The 20,791-nt window shown below is 43.6% G+C and overlaps 1 protein-coding gene across 1 annotated transcript in view; it reads left to right on the top strand.

Annotated features, from left to right (window-relative positions):
- Window positions 1-688: 688 nt before the first annotated feature.
- ACER2 (alkaline ceramidase 2) overlaps window positions 689-20,791 on the top strand; it is a 37,937-nt gene continuing 17,834 nt past the window's right edge. Inside the window, exons 1-3 of the mRNA XM_025360010.1 lie at window positions 689-954; window positions 16,218-16,332; window positions 17,072-17,213. Of these exons, the coding sequence (XP_025215795.1) occupies window positions 847-954; window positions 16,218-16,332; window positions 17,072-17,213 (365 nt within the window). The 5' untranslated portion in view covers window positions 689-846. The remainder of the gene's footprint in view (window positions 955-16,217; window positions 16,333-17,071; window positions 17,214-20,791) is intronic.

The following is a 20,791-nucleotide window of genomic DNA, read 5'->3' as shown; positions in this document are numbered from 1 at the left end:
TATGTTATCTATCACCTCTTGAACCTCGATATCTTGGAGATGTCATAGGTGCCACACTACATCCTCTGCAGTTTGGGATGGCTGACGTTTGACCCTTTGCCTAAGTCCCCATATCGAAGGCTAGATTAAGCCCTAACGCTGGAGCCAAGGGGAGGGAGGGCAGGAACGTACTCTAAATAGAAGTGCTCCCCCAGGGAGTGGGCGACCCAGCCTGCTCCAGCAGCCAGGAAGGTCTTCCTGCCACAGTGACTGCAGCGAGTGGCGTCCGGCCTCGGAGGGACTGAGGGCACTTCTCTGGTGTGAGCATTGGCGTCCAACGCCCGGCGCAGCAAAATTGCTGCAAACTCTCCCTGAGTCCAGAGAGGTCCAGGTCCTCCTGAATTTCTTTTTATTTTAAATTTTTTGCAAGGGAGAGTTCTGGCGCTCCTTCAATCCGGGGGCGCCTGCGAGTCTGAGCCAGGAGATGGGCGTGGGCAGGCGTGGGTAGCACCATCGAGTCCCTGGCCACCTGCCGGGTGCTGGGTAGTCTGGAAGCGTCTGGAGCCCGGACCCCGCCTCCCGGTGCCCCACCCTGGACCCCTCCTTCCACGCGGGTCCCGCCCCACGGTGGGCGTGACCTCCCAGGGGGCGGGGCCGGGGAGGGCCTGCGAACGAGTCACGTCCCAGAGGCTAGGCAAGGCGAGGCGGGGCGGAGCGCGGGAGGCCGGCTGGGAGGCGCACATCCGGCGGCTGCCCGGTACTTCATAAAGCCGCTGTCGCCGCGGGCTGTGGCCGCGGTTTGCCTCTGCAGCAGCTCTGGGCTCTTCTCGGCTGCGGGAGCAGCTGCTCCAATGCTCCAGGGTGGCCATGGGCGCCCCGCACTGGTGGGACCAGTTGCAGGCTGGCAGCTCGGAGGTGGACTGGTGCGAGGACAACTACACCATCGTGCCTGCTATCGCCGAGTTCTACAACACGGTGCGGGGCGCGGGAGAGGGGAAGGCAGGCTGGCCGGCGGGAGGGGGCTGTCCCCGCGCCGCAGCGTCTGGAAGCTGGACGTGGGTTCCTGCGCGTATCTGGGGGCATTCTCTCCAGGGGCTGAGTCAGTCCACACCCCCTCCTCGGCACGCTCCTTCCAGTTCTCCATCTGTCCTCCTCTCCTGTCCCCATTCCCGACAGCTGGGCTCCTCTTCCTCCTCCTGTCATTTTTTGTGTTGTGTGTGTGATGGTCCTATTGTCTTGTTTGGCCCTCACGCGTCCAGAACCAGGGGCTATGTCAGCTCATTCTCCTTGTTTGGGTCAGTTGGGGGCGGTGAACCTGCCGGGACAAGTCTCTTCCTCCCCTGGGATCTCTGTGGCGTGACGCACTTGGGTCGCATTGTGCGTTTTTGCCCTGAATACCTGCTCTCGGAGTGCTGGGAAGAGCACGCCCCCGGCAGGTCCCCGCGGCTGGGGTCACTCCCACCAGGCAGACTTGCCCCAACCCCAAGAACATGCCTATAATGGTCGAGTTATTTTTGGTCAGAACCAAGTTAATTACTACTCGTTCTTTTTTTCTTGCCTTTGGTGTCCTGTCTTGCGCAAGCCGCTAATTCAACTCCCCCAGGACTGTGCTTTCTCCAGTTCTGAAGTCTGAGGGGTGAAAGGAAAGTTTGGGAGTGATAATGTGCGGGTTTTGGACTTGTCTGGGTCCCTAGATAAGGGTGAGCAGAAACTTCCCCATTACAGAATCCTGGGTGTTTTTAGTTCTTGTGGTAGGGAAGGGTTGCAGCTGGGAGAGGAAATGCCTCTTATTTGTGTATTTCCATGGCTCAGAATCCTGGTACAGAATGTGAGACTTTGCGTGGTCATTTCTGTGGCTTATCTTTTCACCGCCCAAACAAGGAAAACAGGAACTCCTGGTTTGGGTCACTGTGAATTTGAGGTTGTTGTTTAGGACTTTTCCTTCTGGATTTGCTAGAGAGAATGTCTTTGGCAGGAGTCAGGTGTTTACTGCCTGCAGGAATCTCAGATGATCTAGTCCCTGCCCTTTTATTCATCTGATGAGAAAACTGGGCTGTTGTGGAGGGAGCTGTCATGCTCACATTTCTGGCATGGGGGGGCCACAATCCAGAAGTCTGGCCTCTCCCTTCCCTCAGTGCTGAAATCCATGCTGACTTCCATACAAACACTCCTGCTTTTTTTTTTTATGATTAGGTTACTTTCTTAAGAAAACCTAAGGCTGGGCATTGTGGCTCATGCCTGTATTCCTAGCACTTTGGGAGGCCAAGGCACTTGGGTGGATCGCTTGAATCCAGGAGTTCGAGACCAACCTGGGCAACATGGCGAAACCTCATCTCTACAAAAAAATACAAAAATTAGCTGGACATGTGGCACGCACCTGTTGTCCCAGTTACTTGGGAATCTGAGGTGGGAGGATCACCTGAGGCTAGGAGTTGAAGGCTGCAGTGAACCGAGATCGCGCCACTCCACTCTAGCCTGGGCAACAGGGTCTCAAAGAAAACCTGGCCCTCTGCTTTCTACAGCGACTATGAAAGACAGTGAGTGGAAGTGGCCATGACTTATCTATTGCATAACCTCTCAGAGCATGCTGTCAGGGGTAAATAGCTGCACACAGAGGATGGGCTGGAGTAGTTCTGGGTACTTTCAATAAGGAGAAACACCAGTGGTAACACAAGTTGTCCTTTTGTAAATAACGAATATAGTGAAAGAGTAAGGATTTCACCAGAGTTCAAGAAGAAAAGACAGCTTGATGACAGGTTCTCACACACTTAGCAAGGTTATTATATGTGGCGTCTGGGGTCTACAGAGAGGGAGGGTCAAGCTTGGTTATTTTGGCCAAAAAAGCTAGTGTATTGCTTCTCTGAGTCTGTCTTGAAAGTCGTAGGGCTGGATGAAAGGGAGAGTTTGTCTTCACTTTTAATCTAGTCCCATTGGAGCTATTACTCTACGTAGTGAGTGCTAAAGTCGTTTTCAGAAATGAACGGTTGATCCTCAACTGCAGTGTCTGGCTGATTAGCCCAGCTGGCCCATCTGACAAACTTTATTCCTTGGAATACTCATAAACCACAAAAATCGCCTTGGCAAAGCAGAGAGCGTAAGGTGTCAGATAATAAGGTCATTGCCTAGCTTTGTTGAGTGTAGGTCCAAAGAATGTAGCAAAAAATGTTTCTTCCCCTCTGTTCCTATTTTAAAAAAATTTTTTTGAGACAGTCTTGCTCTGTTCCAGACTTGAGTGCCGTGGTGCAATCTTGGCTCACTGCAACGCCTCCCAGGTTCAAGCAATTCTCCCAAAGTGCTGGAATTACAGGCGTGAGTCACCATGCCCGGCCTTCTTCCCCTGTGTTCTTACGTACTACTTATATTTTGATGCTTATCACAGAACATTCCCATGCTTATCTTACTCCTGTGTTGAGAAAGACAGTGAACTGTTATGTGGTGATAAATATCCTCTTAAATCCTCATAATAAGGCAACAGGTCTAATTACCTAGTTTATAGGAAACTAATAATCATTACCAGTTTTGAGAAAAAGTTGGAGGAATTGACAATGTTAAATCAGGAGAAGACTGGGAGAGGGATCTAGAACCTTCTTAATGGGTCTTAGGGGTAGCACATCACTACTACACCTTCAGATACTACTATCTACCATTACTTATTTGCTATGTGTTGAAGCTCTGCTGGGTACTCTATACTCACCCTAGACAATGGGTGCTATTTATTATATCCATTTGTTAAAGGTGGAAATTGGGGCCTAGAGAGTTTATGTAACTTGCTGTCGTCAAAAGCTTAGCACAGCTGAACTCAGAACTTGATCCATTTGACTCTACCAAGAGAGTTATCTTGAAGCTATAAGTGCCACTGTAACTAACTTAGATTTATCTATTTGGCATAGAATAGATATTTATTATTTAGTCATTGCATAACTTAAAACTCCTGTCTTGGGACCATTTTAGCTCTAGGATAAAACTCATAGTTTTTGATAGGAAAAAAGTTTATTTAAAGTAGTTTTTAAAATTACTGTTTATTGTAAAAGTAATATGATCATGGTAAAAAATTTAGAGTATGTAAGTTGTAGCATGAAAAATACCCTTCTGTATCTTTCTAGATATTTTCTAGGCATGTAAAAAGCACATGTATCTGTGTGTGCATATAAAATACACATGTATAAGGCTGGGGGCAGTGACTCACGCCTGTAATCTCAGCACTTTGGGAGGCCAAGGCAGGCAGATCATTTGAGGTCAGGAGTTTGAGACCAACCTGGCCAACATGGTGCAACCTCATCTCTACTAAAAATACAAACAAATTAGCTGGTTGTGGTGGTACGTGACTGTAATCCCAGCTACTCAGAAGGCTGAGGCAGAAGAATTGCTTGAACCTGGGAGGTGGAGGCTGCAGTGAGCTGAGATCGCACCACTGCACACTCCAGCCTGGGTGACAGAGCAAGACTCTGTCTCAAAACAAACAAACAAACAAACAAAAAACCCAACAACAACAACAACAAAAGCATGTATAGCAAAATCACGAATACTTGAAGTTTTTTTCCAACCCATTTGAGAGCGTACTGTGTAAACTCTTATGTACCTTGTGTTTTTCACTTAATATGTCTTGGAGATATTTCCATATCAGCTCATATAGTGCTCTCTTCCTGTTTATAATGGTTATACAGTACTCCCTTTAATGGATTGATCATAATTTATTTATCTAATCCATCCTTATTGATGGACATTTCATATAGTTTCTGTTTTATTGTTTTCATTTTGGTTTTTGAACAGTGATTCAGTGAATATCCTCATTCATGCATCTGGATGTACTTTTGCAAGTACTAGTCTTAGATGGGGATTGCTGTGTCAAGGAGGATATTCGCTTTAAATGCTGATAATTAGTGTGAAATGGCATACTAAAGAGAGTGCACTGATTTCCACTGACAATGTTTGGGCATACAAAACATTTTGCTTTGGCCTATGCAAATCTCTATTGCCTCAAATGTTATCATCCTTTGCTTCAGCCAAGCCTAGTATCTCTTCCATGAACATGTAATTTCCTTTCACAGCCTTTTATTTGTGCACATTTTGTACTATTTCTTCTAAATACAAATTTTATTGAATTGAGTTCCTTTTTATGTTTTAAGATTTAAGACCCCCTGGCTGGGTACGGTGGCTCACGCCTGTAATCCCAGCACTTTGGGAGGCTGAGGTGGGAGGATCACTTGAGGTCAGGAGTTTGAGGCCAGCCTGGCCAACATGGCAAAACCCCATCTCTACCAAAAATACAAAAAACTAGTCAAGTGTGGTACGTACCTATAGTCCCAGCTACTCGGGAGGCTGAGGCAGGAGAATTGCTTGAACCTGGGAGGTGGAGGTTGCAGTGAGCCGAGATCAGGCCACTGCACTCCAGTCTGGGTGAGAGAGCAAGATTCCATCTTAAGAAAAAAAAAGAAAAGAAAAGATTTAAGGCCCCAGTCACATAGACCTAGCCACTTTGGAGAAAAGCTGGGTCTGCCTTTTACCCACTGAGCTTGGCCTTTGGGGACTCTGTTGCTCAGCAGGGACTTGAGGACAGAAGGAAGTCAACTGATGGCTGAAAAGAATCTTGAAGCAAAATACATGCATAAAATCAGCTCATGATCTGTCACTTTCTGCTCTGTCCCCAGTCATCAAGATAAATAGACCTCTCGTTTTATGCCAAGTCCTACATCCCACTCTCTTTAGGCTGAATCTATCGGTCGATCTATCAATCTGAGCATTTACTGGGCAACAACTGTGTGCTTATTACAGAGACCAGCTCTGTAAATAGTCATCTGGGTGGTGAGGGCTATGATAGAGGTGTGTACAAGCCGCTGAGGGTGTTATTAGTAGTGTGCATGGGATTGATGTACTGTGAGGATAGAGTGGTGGTTTTTGCAAGAAGGCTACTGAATAGAGTGACCAAACCCATCCTGGGTTTTTGCCTGAGACTTTTCTGATTTTAAAACTGAACGTCCCATGCCTTGGGAAGCCCCCTCAGTCCCAGGCAAACCACGACAGTTGGTCATCCCAGGAACAGAAGTAAAACAATGGAATGGGTAGGTAGGAATCAGCACACAATAAAGACGGACAGGCAATCCAATCAGCCAGGGTAAAAGTCCTCAGCCGTTTATGAACCTGCTGTCCAGAATATGTGCAGCCTGTTGTTTTGTCTTTATTTACCCTCTCTCTGGAAAGTGCACATTCAGATGCATCAGGATGAGACTGCAGTATGTTCATGAGATTATTTTGTTATTTGTTATTTTTTTTTTTTGTTGTTGTTGTTATTTTTTTTATTTGTTATTTTTCCACATAACATTTGCAAATGTTATGTGGAAATTCATAGAATGAAGAACTTTCTAAGGAAATAATACATTTTAAAAATCGTGGACTAGGCGCAGTGGCTCACACCTCTAATCCTAGTTCTTTGGGAGGCTGAGGCTGGCAGATCACTTGAGCTCAGGCTGAGGCTGGCAGATCACTTGACCAGCCTGAGCCACATGGCAAAACCCTACCCTGTCTCTACAAAAAATGTGAAAATTAGCTGGACATGATGGCACATGCCTGTGGTCCCAGCTACTCAGGAGGCTGAGCTCAAGGCTGCAGTGAGCTGTGAGCATGCTATGCATGCTATAATCTAACAATAGGCTTTAAAATATACCCCTTGAGTGAACTATTCTACAATTTCAGTGACCAATACAATTTTGAGGGATACATCTCAGTAGAGATGGAGCCATGAGCCCGTTTTTAAACCATGACTGATTTGCTTTTTTGTATTTCTTTTGGTGTTCATCTTTTTGTCTTGGAGAAAGTCTTCCACTAATTTGTTCTTTTCCTTTCCATATATTGATGTCTTTAAAAGGTACAGTGGGGGCCAGCCAGCCTTGGTAGATGGACTAGGCAGAAGCAATAGTATAATTTCAGTATTATTTGAAGCATATGGCAACATAGTGCTTCTAAATGGTGCTTCTAATATGCACATTTAAAGAAACTGTTTGGGCCAGGTGTGGTGGCTTATGCCTTTCATCCCAGCACTTTGGGAGGCCGAGGTGGGTTGATCACTTGAGGTCAGGAGTTCAAGACCAGCTTGGCCAACATGGTGAAACCTGGTTCGCTACTAAAAATACAAAAAATTAGATGGGCGTGATGGCACTCGCCTGTAGTCCCAGCTACTTGGGGGAGGCTGAATCAGGAGAATTGCTTGAACCTGGGAGACAGAGGTTGCAGTTAGCCAAGATTTCGCTACTGTACTCCAGCCTGGGCGATAAAGTGAGACTCCATCTCAAAAAATAAATAAATAAATAAGTAAAAATTAAAAATTAAAAAAAGAAAATGTTTGACGTATCATAATTTTGCTGTAGGTATGATAAATGACTTCATGCCTTTGCAAATAATATATAAATACATTTTAAAGTGATTAGTGTGTCCATTGCTAGTGGAAATATAACCCAAGAAAGCCATTACGGGACAGCTTGGGAGTAGATAGTTGCACTCAGCAGAAGCAAGGTAGATTGAGAGGACTTGAGGCACTAAAGATCTTCTGGGGTAAAAATCACAATGCATTATATTTCTTGACATTATAAGTGGGACTGTAAATTGGTGCTCCTTCCACTGGAAAATGGCTAAACTGCTGCCATCTGCCTCACTTACAGCAAGTGAGGTAGAGCTTTATCATCTAGGATGAAAAGGTTTGCAGGGCGTATTGTTGAAGGAGAAAAGGAAGCTGCACAATGGGAATGTTACAATATGTGACATGTATGTACCTATTCATGTAAATGTGAAGAAAATGAAGACAGTGGTTATCTCCAGGGAAGAGGCTAGAAAGGAAACTTTATTCCTTTTTTACAAGAACACATTCATGTATACGAAGGGAGAAATATCAGGTTTTAAGTTACCTATGGTATAACAAATCCATTTTTCTTCTCCTCTTTCTTCACTCCCTTGATCCCCCTTCATCTCCTCCTTCTCCCCATTCATCTCCTTTTCTTCCTTTTATTTCTGGTTTAACAAGAGGAAAGCCATGTTTACATCAAAGCCAAGAAACTGGTCATATGTGCACAGTGTGTGATGCACAGTGGGTGATGTGATTCACAATTTTTAGATGCTAGTGGAGGAGTTAAGCCAAGAAGGTCAGAATGTGGTTGGATGGGTTGGGGTTGAAAATCACCTGGGGGCAGTGGAAGGAGCCGGCTCTGTGCAGATTGGCTCTCTGACTTCATCCAGCCCTGGAGCCTTTCAGGGCCCTCAGCTATATCCCTTTGTAAAACAAGGGATGGTTTTTATTTATTTTTATTTTTTATTTTATTATATATTTTTTTTTTGAGACTCTTGTCACCCAGGCTGGAGTGCAATGGCATGATCTCGGCTTACTGTGACGTCCACCTCCCAGGTTCAAGCGATTCTCCTGCCTTAGCCTCCTGAGTAACTGGGATTACAGGTACCCGCCACCATGCCCAGCTAATTTTTTTTTTTTTTTTGTATTTTTAGTAGAGACACGGTTTTGCCATGTTGGCCAGGCTGGTCTCAAACTCCTGATTTCAGGAGATCCACCTGCTTCAGCCTCCCAAAATGCTGGGATTACAGGTGTGAGCCACCCGTGCCCAGCCTAAGGGATGGTTTTTAAGATCCTTCTTAAAATTATCCTTTTTTTAAAGACCCTCTTACGGATCTTTGATTCTTAAAATGATTCCATTGAAAGTTAGGTCAAGTTGTCTCTGTTTGCAGATGACATGATTGTATATTTAGAAAATCCCATCGTCTCAGCCCAAAATCTCCTTAAGCTGATAAGCAACTTCAGCAAAGTCTCAGGATACAAAATCAGTGTGCAGAAATCACAAGCATTCCTATATACCAATAACAGACAAACAGCCAAATCACAAGTGAACTCCCATTCACAATTGCTACAAAGAGAATAAAATACCTAGGAATACAACTGACAAGGGATGTGAAGGACCTCTTCAAGGAGAACTACAAACCACTGCTCAAGGAAATGAGAGGACACAAACAAATGGAAGAATATTCCATGCTCATGGATAGGAAGAATCAATATCATGAAAATGGCCATACTGCCCAAACCAAGTTATAGATTCAATGCTATCCCCATCAAGCTACCATTACCTTTCTTCACAGAATTAGAAGAAACTACTTTAAATTTCATATGGAACCAAAAAGCCTGCATAGCCTAGACAATCCTAAGCAAAAGCTACCTGACTTCATACTACAAGGCTACAGTAACCAAAACAACATGGTTCTGGTATCAAAATAGATATATAGACCAATGGAACAGAACAGAGGCCTCAGAAATAACGCCACACATCTACAACCATCTAATCTTTGACAAACCTGACAAAAACAAGCAACGGGGAAAGGATTTCCTGTTTAATAAATGGTGTTGGGAAAACTGGCTAGCCATATGCAGAAAACTGAAACTTCCTTACACCTTATACAAAAATTAACTCAAGATGAATTAAAGACTTAAATGTAAGACCTAAAACCGTAAAAACCCTAGAAGAAAACCTAGGCAATACCATTCAGGACATAGGCATGGGCAAAGACTTCATGACTAAAACACCAAAAGCAATGGCAACAAAAGCCAAAATTGACAAATGAGATCTAATTAAACTAAAGACTTCCTGCACAGCAAAATAAACTATCATCAGGGTGAACAGGCAACCTACAGAGTAGGAGAAAATTTTTGCAATCTATCCATCTGACAAAGGGCTAATATCCAGAATCTACAAGGAACTTAAACAAATTTACAAGAAAAAAAAACAACCCCATCAAAAAGTGGGCAAAGGATATGAACAGACACTTCTCAAAAGAAGACGTTTATGTGGCCAACAAGCATATGAAAAAAAGTTCATCATCACTGGTCATTAGAGAAATGCAAATCAAAACCACAATGAGATACCATCTCACGCCAGTTAGAATGGCAATCATTAAAAAGTAAGGAAACAACAGATGCTAGAGAGGATGTGGAGAAATAGGAATACTTTTACACTGTTGGTGGGAGTGTAAATCAGTTCAACCATTGTGGAAGACAGTGTGGTGATTCCTCAAGGATCTAGAACTAGAAATACTATTTGACCCAGCAATCCCATTAGAGGGCATATATCCAAAGGATTATAAATCATTCTACTATAAAGACACATGCACACATATGTTTATTGCAGCACTATTCACAATAGCGAAGACTTGGAATCAACCCAAATGCCCATCAGTGATAGACTGGATAAAGAAAATGTGGCACATATACACCATGGAATACTATGCAGCCATAAAAAAGGATGAGCTCATGTCCTTTGCAGGGACATGGATGAAACTGGAAACCATTATTCTCAGCAAACTAACACAGGAACAGAAAACCAAACACCATATGTTCTCACTCATAAGTGGGAGTTGAACAATGAGAACACATGGACACAGGGAGGGGAACATCATACACGGGGGCCTTTCAAGGGGTGGGGGGCTAGGAGAGGGATAGCATTAGGAGAAATACCTAATGTAGATGATGGGTTGATGGGTGCAACAAACCACCATGGCACATGTATAGCTATGTAACAAACCTGCACGTTCTGCACGTATATCCCAGAACTTAAAGTGTAATTTAAAAAAAAAAGAAAAAGTTAAGGACTTTGATCATAATGATGAACAAAAGCCTACTGCTGGCCGGGCGCGGTGGCTCATGCCTGTAATCCCAGCACTTTGGGAGGCCGAGGAGGGTGGATCACCTGAGGTCAGCAGTTCCAGACCAGCCTGACTAACATAGTGAAACCCCATCTCTACTAAAAAAACAGAAAAAATTAGCTGGGCATGTTGGCTTATGCCTGTAATCTCAGCTACTTGGGAGGCTGAGGCAGGAGAATTGCTTGAACCCAGGAGGTGGAGGTTGCAGTGAGCCGAGATTGCACCATTGCACTCCAGCCTGGGCAAAAAGAGCGAAACTCCATCTGAACAAAACAAAACAACAGAACAAAACCTACTGCTTATACAGTATAGTACTTAGACCTTTGTCCTGATTCCTCCGTACCTGCTTCTTGGTAAATGAAAATCGACTACATTCATTTCTTTTTCTTTTTTTCTTTTCATTAATCTAAGAAAAATTGGCCACATTTCTCAGACTGGAGACTGTATACTACTTGGGACGTCTCAGACAACTTGTTCAAGGTCACTAGTTGCACATAGCACTTCTATGTGGGAAAGAGAGAAAGATCCGCAACAAAGTGAGCCAACTAAAGGCCAAGCATTGGGGGCTCACACCTCTAATCCTGGCACTTTTAAAGGCTGAGGTGGGTGGATCACTTGAGGTCAGGAGTTGAAGACCAGCCTTGCCAACGTGGTGAAACTCCATCTCTACTAAAAATACAAAAATTAGCCAGGCGTGGCGGGCGCCTGTAATCCCAGCTACTCTGGAGGCTGAGGCAGGAGAATCGTGAAGCCGGGAGGCGGACCTTACAGTGAGCCGAGATCGCGCCATCGCACTCCAGCCTGGACTAGTGACAGAGTAAGACTCTGTCTCAAAACAAAACAAAAAGCAAAAACACAGTGAGCCAACTAGAAAAAGGTACCCCTTTCTCCATAATGATACAGCCCCACTTAGGTATTTCAGACCTGGATTTTTTTTTTTTTTTTTTTTTTTTTTGAGACAGAGTCTGGCTCTGTCGCCCAGGCTGGAGTGCAGTGGCTGGATCTCGGCTCACAGCAAGCTCCGCCTCCCGGGTTTACGCTATTCTCCAGCCTCAGCCTCTCGAGTAGCTGGGACTACAGGCGCCCGCCACCTCACCCGGCTAGTTTTTTGTATTTTTTAGTAGAGACGGGGTTTCACCGTGTTAGCCAGGATGGTCTCGATCTCCTGACCTCGTGATCCACCCGTCTCGGCCTCCCAAAGTGCTGGGATTACAGGCTTGAGCCACCGCGGCCGGCCCAGACCTGGATTTTAACCAAAGGCAACAGCTCTGCTCCCATTCTGCCTCTGACCAAGGATCTTGTTCTCTTGCTGTAACTTGCATTTCTCTCCCACCCGTCTTTCTCCCCTTTCTAAAAAGTGTTGTGCCTACCCCCTCTCCTCCCCAGATGGTGGCAGAGGCAGGCATTGGTGCCTGAAGTTGCCAGCCCTTACTTGCCCTATGCCTCAAGCTCTGGGGTTTGCTGAAGCATTCTATTTAGTTGTGTACCATTGTGGTTTCGTAGGCCTGGGAAAACTTTTTGGCCCTGCTCGCTTCAGTTCAGTTCAGGTGCCCACCATCATGGTTCTTTGAGACATCCTCTAAGTGACCATTCTATATTGTCCAACATGAGTAACCACTCTTTTCTTCTGAAAGTTCTGTACCCTTGTCTTTGCAGAAGTTCATCTACCCTATCCACCTATTTCTGAATGTGGTTTTTGTTTGGGTTTAGTCCAGGACCCCTCTCACCCCACCCCGATGGGTGTTACTCATGTAGACTTAGCTGTCATCTTCACATTCGACATAGTTCCTTTGTGTGCTCAGTCCTGTACAAGGAGCCCCTCACTCCACAATTAGAGATGAGACTTAAAAGCTGAATGTTCCTACCACTTCATATTTTCTAAAACGGCCTTAATTTAAAAACAAAAGAATATAGCAAGTGTTGGCAAGGATGTGAGAAATTGGAACACTGTATATTGCTGATGGGAATATAAAAATGCTGCTGTGGGAAAATGTTTGGTCGTTCCTTAAAAAGTTAAAATGGAATTAGTACACCAGCCAGTGCCTTAGTCCGTTCATGCTGCTATAACAAAACATCTTAGACTGGGTAATTTACAATAACAAAGATTCATTTCTTACAGTTCTAGAGGCTGGAAGGTCCAAGATCAAGGTGCCAGCAGGTTGGGGGTCTGGCAAGGGCTCCCTGCTTCAAAGACTGAGTGTATGCTACACTCTCATATGGTAGGAAGGGTGAATACCTCCATCAGACCTCTGTTAGAAGAGCACTAATCCAATTTAACACCTCCAAAGGCCTCACCTCTTAGTACAGTTGTGTGATGGGGATACGTTCTGAGAAATGTATTGTCAGGAGATTTTGTCATTCTATAACATTATAGACCATACTTACACAAACCTAGATGGTATAGCTTTGTACACACCCAGGCTATGTGGTATGGCCTATTGCTCATAGGCTGTAAACCTGTACAACATGTTACTGTACTGGACACTGTAGGCAACTGTAACACAACAGTAAATATTTGTGTATTTAAGCCTATCTAAACCTGGAAAAATGTGGCATAAAAGCTCCATTATAATATGGGTCCACTGTCATATATGTGGCTCATCGTTGACTGAAATGTCATTATGTGGCAAATAATGATACTGTCATATTGATGATTAAGTTTTAACATGTGAATTTTGTGTGTGGGGGTGACACATTCAGACCATAGTACCCAGCAACCATTAATGTATGAATAGATAGACTAAATGTAATATATCCTTTAAATGGAATGTTATTCAACCATAAAGAAGAATAAGGTACTGGTACATGCTGTAATATGGATGAACCTTAAAAACATTATGCTAAGTGAAAAAATAAGCTAGATACAAAAGGTCATATATTGTATGATTCCACTTATGTTATGTGAAATATTTAGAACAGGTAAAATCGTAGAGACAAAAGGCAGATTGGTGGTTGCGAGGGCCTGAGGGAGGGAGAAATGAGGAGTGACTGCTTAATGTGAATAGTGTTTCTTTTTGGGGTGATGAAAACATTTTGGCACTAGATAGAGGTGATGGTTGCCCATTATGAATGTACTAAATGCCACTGAATTGTACACTTTAAAATGGTTAGCTTTATGGTATGTGAATTTCACCTCAATTTTTTAAAGTTCATGAAAAAAAAAAAAAAAAAGGCTATGAGTCTGTGAAACAAAAAACCCCAAAATCAACCAAACAAAAAGTAAGTTACAAAAATTAGGGATGAGGGCCGGACGTGGTGGCTCATGCCTGTAATCCCAGCGCTTTGGGAGGCCGAGGCGGGCGGATCACGAGGTCAGGAGATCGAGACCATCCTGGCTAACATGGTGAAACCCCGTCTCTACTAAAAATACAAAAAAAATTAGCTGGGTGCGGTGACAGGCGCCTGTAGTCCCAGCTACTCGGAAGGCTGAGGCAGGAGAATGGCGTGAACCTGGGAGGCAGAGCTTGCAGTGAGCTGAGATGTGCCACTGCACTCCAGCCTGGGCAACAGAGCGAGACTCCGTCTCAAAAAAAAAAAAAAAAAAAAATTAGGGAGGAGGTTCCAATATGACAGTCACTGGCCACATGTAGCTGACTGTTGAGCACAGGAAATGTGTCTAGCCCAAACTGAGGCTTGTGAAATTTACACTGATCTTCAAGGCTTTCATGTGAACAAAATAATGTAAACTAGGCTGGGTGCAGTGATAAACTAAACTGGGCGTGGTGACTCGTGCCTATAATCCCAGCATTTTGGGAGGCTGAGGCAGGAGAATTGCTTGAGGCCAAGAGTGTGACATCAGCCTGGGCAACATAGTGAGACCCCCATCTCTACCAAAAAAAAAGTAATAATAATAAATAAAGTCAGGCATGGTGGTACATGCCTGTAATCCTGGCTATTCAAGAGGCTGAGACAGGAGACTCCCTTAAGCCTGGAAGTTGGAGGCTGCAGTGAGCTGATCCCGCCACTGCACTCTAGCTTGGTTGACAGAGTAATACCCTGTCTCTAAGGAAAAAAAAAAAAGGAAACTATCTCATTAATGATATTTAATAGTGATTACATGTTCAAATGACAATATTTTGAGTACACTGCATTAAATAAGATAGATTATTAAAATTTTTAAAAAGTTGAATGCCCATGGAGACATAACAGAGAGGCTTAAATCCATACCAAAGTCTGCAAGATAAAATGATACCATTTTAAAGCTGGGAAGAAACTTTCAAATATAATCTTTACTTAAAAATAAGTTTTGGTTAGAATGAGAAAGCTGACAAAGGGCGACTAAGGGGGAAACTAGAAAGAGTCCTCACTTTGTGTAGGCCCAGGGGAAAAGGCTAGCCTGGCTGGGGAGGATTATTGGGAGCTGGACAATGTCTAGTCTTTTTGATGCCGTCATTAAACTTTTTTTTGTTGTTTTTTTTTTACCTTATTTAATGCAGACTTTATCTTTAAAAACGCAAATGTGAGTGGGCACAGTGGCTCACGCCTATAATCCCAGCGCTTTGGGAGGCCTGAAGCAAGTGGATCACCTGAGGTCAGGAGTTTGAGACCAGCCTGGCCAACATGGTGAAACCCCGTCTCTACTAAAAATACAAAAATTAGCTGGGTGTGGTGGTGAGTGCCTGTAATCCCAGCTACTCGGGAGGCTGAGGCAGAATAATTGCTTGAACCCGGGAGGCGGAGGTTGCAGTGAGCTGAGATCGCACCAGAGAACTCCAGCCTGGGCTATAAGAAACAAACTCTGTCTCAAAAATAAAAAAATAAAAAAATAAATGCAGCCAGGCATGGTGGCATATGCCTAGTCCCAGCTACTTGGGAGGCTGTGGTGGGAGGATCACTTCAGCCCAGCCTGGACAGCATAGCTAGACCAAGTCTCTTAAAAAAAGATTGTGAAAAACAAGTAAGTGCAAGTAAATTAGAATGATTCATAATTAACATTGCAATGAGAATTACTGGTTCATTGAATCAAGAGGAGCTTGGGCAGCTTTCATAGACTGCAGTGCTTTTATAGTTACTCCTATGATCAAAGAAGCAGCGGGGAGCCCCTTAAATGGTCATTTTAAAAGTTTTAAGTTCTCCTGATTGTGTATCTATAGTCAGAAAAAGTGTAAGAGGCTGGGTGTGGTGGCTCATACCTGCAATCCCAGCACGTTGGGAGGCTGAGGCAGGCAGATCACCTGAGGTCAGGAGTTCAAGACCAGCCTGGCCAATATGGTGAAACCTTGTCTTACTAAAAATACAAAAATTAGCCAGGCATGGTGGTGGGTGCCTGTAGTCCCAGCTACTCGGGAGGCTGAGGCAGGAGAATTGCTTGAACTCGGGAGGTAGAGGTTGCAGTGAGCCGAGATTGTGCTGCTGCACTTCAGCCTTCCAGCCTGGGTGACAGAGTGAGACTCCATCTCAAAGAAAAACGAAAGAAAAAATGTGCAAGAGCTTAAACAAGATATATGACCATGTTTATCCCAGTTTGCAAGGACATACTTGGAAGAGGCCACTTTATTTTTTGCCTTTTTTACTTAATTCTCATCTTTCTGTTTTACATTTTTTTCCTGCAGATCAGCAATGTCTTATTTTTCATTTTACCGCCCATCTGCATGTGCTTGTTTCGTCAGTATGCAACATGCTTCAACAGCGGCATCTACTTAATCTGGACTCTTTTAGTTGTAGTGGGTAAGTGGAGTCTTTTGGGAACACGGACTTAACAGGGTGTTGGGAGGGTAGAAGGAGTCCCACACACTTCCTGTCCCCTTTGAACATAATGTTTTGTAAACTAAAGTCACTCTGAGGTCTTAGCATACTTTTTTTCCCACTTACTTGATGGCAAAAGGACTCTTGAATGCAGGCTTGATAACAAGCTTGGCATTACTATCACTTGCGTGCATTTGAGACTTCATTTGTGTAGTAGCTATTGGGGCTATGCCAGTGCAATTTTCGGAACGTCTGAAGAAAGTCTTATGAAACAATTGATCTCTGGGGAGACTGGTTTCTAATGGACTAAAATTAAAGAAGAAAATGTAGATGTTTGATCCCTCATTGTTTTGTGAAATACTTGTGTCATTTCCATTTCCTCCCACAGGCAGGCTGGGAATTCTTAACAGTGAGGGACTGTTGAATTTTATTTACTGCCTCTTCCCAGAAAGGCTCAGTGGATGAAGACAGAATGTGTTTAACTGTGGAGTTGTTAAAGTTCTGATGTGCTGATATTTGAGCCCTAGTTGAAATCCTCTTTCTAGACTTGAGGCGTGCATGCCTGGGTGGTGTGAGTTTCTTTCTTCAGTTTCTTTTTTCAGAGGGAGAGAGTGATCTGGTGACTGTGATAACTATTGGTGAGAGGACTGTCCTTAAGCAGTGTATTGAATTTGTGTCTCTTCTGTGGTGACCTTTTTTTATTGGTTGTAATTGATTCTAGGAATTGGATCCGTCTACTTCCATGCAACCCTTAGTTTCCTGGGTCAGATGCTTGATGAACTTGCAATCCTTTGGGTTCTGATGTGTGCTTTAGCCATGTGGTTCCCCAGAAGGTATCTACCAAAGATCTTTCGGAATGACCGGTAAGCTTGCACTAAACATTTTTGCATTTACCACTAGGTACAGTACCCAATATAACAATGTATATATGAAGAAAAATAGCACATGATTGAACTCAGCCTAGTGATGAGCTTATCATATTCTTGTTCAATATCTGTTGATTGTTTTTATGATCTGACAATATAAGTAAACTGACAGATTAGAGAGGGAATTTTAATAATGCTTGGAGAAGAACTGATATAACATTAGGAACAAAAGTCAAATAGTGCCCTTGTTTGATATGAGCAAGAGTGGAAAGACCTTCAGTGGAGGCGGCATTACTGAATGGTTATTCAATACTCATTGATTTTCTGCTAGAACATTTCCTTGAGACTAATCCAACTCTACCAGTTTTATACATCTGAAGTAGAATCCGGACTAATGAACTGGTTCTTGGAGCTACACTTGTAGTTCCAATGAACTGTAGTTTTCAAGTTGTCTTTTTTTTTTTCTTTTTGCTTCCGATGAGAGCTGTGCACCTACGTGCACACACACACACACACACACTCATATACCGTATATATGTTCAAATTGGAAACCCAGAATTTCAGGAAGGGATGCATTTTAATAGCCATTGTGTTAGGGTTATACAGGTATTCATCCAGTAAATATTTTTCAACACTTGTATTTTACTATGCATTTTTCTAGGCACTGGAATATCACAGTAAACAAAACAGCAGAGTCTAATGAGCTTACACTGAAGTTGGGGAGATTACAAATCAACAAGCAAACAAGTAAATAATATAATGTTAGGATATGTCAGGTACTGTGATAAAAAGTGAAGCTGATAAGGGTATAGTGGTGACTTAGTTTGCTGATTTAGAGTTTGGTCAGAGAAAGTCTTTCTGAGGAGCTATGTGAGGTTTGTTACTATCTAGAGGCACAGAGGAGATTCAGCCCAATAAAGATGAGAAACGCTCCTGGAACATATTACCCACATTTTCTGTAGAACACTGTTTGGTCAAAATATACATATATGGCTAAATAGTCTAAAACTATGGATTCAGTGAAGCAGACGGTATGTGCCCATGGAAGAGTTATATCAGGAAAAGAAAATAATTCAGTACAGTTTTACTGGCACTCTGAAAAGGAACAGGAGCTGTGCAGCTGCTGAGAACTAAGGCTGCTATCTGTGGACTGAAATGGAGAAGCGTCTATGAAAAATGCTGGCTGCAAGGGGCACATTATATAATTGTATCTGTGATATCCTAATTTTAGAATGAATGAACTAAACTCTTTCTGAGTATGTTTTTGTATTAGCACAAAAGTGCCTGGGAGGTGAGGGCACCTAACTACAGCCATTGGCTGTTCTTGGGCATTGCAGCAGAGAGGAATAGCTGCTTTTACCTTTCATCTGACTGGTTGACTTTTTTTTTTTTTTTTAAATAACAAAATTAACACATTAATCTTTCTTGCTTGCTTTCTTGCTTTCTCTCTCTTTCTCTCTTTCTTTCTCTCTTTCTTTCCTATCTTTTTTTCCTTTCCTTCTTTTCCTTCCTTCCCTTCTTTCCCTTTCCCTCCTTCCTTCCCTTCCCTCCCTTTCCTTTCCCTCCCTTCCCTTCCCTTCTTTTCCCTCCCCTCCCCTTCCTTTCCCCCCCCCCCCCCTCCCTTTCTCCCTCCCTTCCTTCCTTCTTTTCTTTCTTTTCTTTCATCTGACTCTGTGCCCAGGCTGCAGTGCAGTGGAGCAGTCCTGGCTAAATGCCACCTCAACCTCCCCAGGCTCAGCTGATCCTCCCACCTCAGCCTCCCCAGGAACTGGGACTACAGGTGCACGCCACCATGCCTGGCTAATTTTTGTATTTTTTTATAGAGAAGGGGCCTCGTTATGTTGCCCAGGCTGGTCTTGAACTCCTGGGCTCAAGCAATCTGCCCACATCGGCCTCCGAAAGTGCTGGGACTACAGATGTGAACCACTGCACCTGGCCTAATTTTTTTTTTTTAAATAGAGACAGGGTCTCGTCATGTTGCCCAGGCTGGTCTCAAACTCCTGGGTTCAAGTGATCTTCCCCTCTTGGCCTCCCAGAGTGCTGGGATTTTAGGTGTGAGCCTCCGCACTTGGCCATGGCCTAATTTTATTACTAAATATTTATTTTAAAGTGAGATAGGGAGAAAACATACTTTAATTGGATTCACTGTACAATCTTATTCTGGGAAGCAGGATTTGAATTGAATAGTATTATCTCTGAGTATCCACTAGCAGATAGAAGTACTCTCAAGAAGGTTACTTATCAGAAAATAAAAGCGAAAGAGTGAAAGGGCAGGGGTGGGGGTGGGGAGCGGAGAGAGAGAGAGAGAAAGAGAGCAAGGGAATGAGAGACAGAGAAAGGCTGTTTACAAGTAGAAGTCCCTCATCTCAGATGAAAAGTGGTTCTCCATCTTGGTGAGGCCTTCTAATCAGCAGGGAAAATATGCTTTCAAATGTGGCCAGGTTGGTTTATGCTGTCACCAGTTTCCAGTCATGTTTAGTTTCCTTGTTCAACTTTAAGAGACGCCTTGGGAGGCAAGGAAGGGGTTAAGGATGCAGGTGGAGGTAGAGGGCACCAGGTAGGGTCATGAGGTGGTTCTGCAGGTAGGGACCTTTTGACTCTGCCTGAGAAATAAGCCATTTACCCTTTGACTTTTCCTTCTGTCTTGAAAGGTACCCACCAGTCACCGCCATGCTTTCTCTAAACCTGGTGTACGTTACATTGAGAGCTGAGGAATCGCTTTTCTCAGATAACTTATTTTTCAAGTCTGAGTAAGAAATTGAAGAAATGGGAATAAAGGTTTTGTGTATTTGTTTGTGGCATTCTGGAGGCCTGGGTTGAAATTCCAAGGGACAGTTTTTAATGTATTACTTATAGAAAACTTTTTTTTCTTTTCTTTTCTGGGTTCTTGAGGTAGGGGGAATGTTGTTTGAGCAGGAAAGAAGAAAATGGGGTGATGACATTGGTAGTTAAAGCTTACCAACTTTAATAATGAAAACAGGGCCTGTTGAGGTGGTGCACGCCTGTAGTCCCAGCCACTCAGGAAGCTGGGGCAGGAAGATTTCTTGAGCCCAGGAGCTTGAGCCCAGCCTGCGCAACACAGTGAAACCTCATTTAAAAAAATAGAAAAAATAATGAAAACACATTGTGAGGCAGAGTTGTCTGTGACTGTTGGGAGTTTTTCATCACCAGCAGCCTGCAGCATTTCTCTGGGGAAGATGTGATGATATAGCCACTCTGTCCTCCTCTGGAGGCACTGGATACCATATGTGTATATATCCCTGGCTTTGGAAACAGTCCGGGTTGAATCCTAGCTTTACAACTTGCTAACTGTATGACTTGTCTTGACTCTTTCTATTTCCTTGTCTATAAAATTAAGTAAACAATAGTGTTCATCTTTGAGACGATCCTGTAGTGCACTTAGCATAATACTAAGCAACACAGAGAGGGCTCAGTCAAAGTTAGCTTTCCTGACAGCCTGGGGCATGGAGAGGAGAGTTCTGCCTGGCATTTCTGAGATATACATATAAATTGATGAAGATAATGAACATTGAAAATTTTAATGAGCAAAGAAATAAAAGGTGCATGTTAAGGAA

This window comes from Theropithecus gelada, chromosome 15 (assembly GCF_003255815.1).
Source record: "Theropithecus gelada isolate Dixy chromosome 15, Tgel_1.0, whole genome shotgun sequence".
Classification (NCBI taxonomy): domain Eukaryota; kingdom Metazoa; phylum Chordata; class Mammalia; order Primates; family Cercopithecidae; genus Theropithecus; species Theropithecus gelada.
The sequence above is the reverse complement of the archived record's forward strand: the minus strand, read 5'-3'. Positions and strand labels throughout refer to the sequence as shown.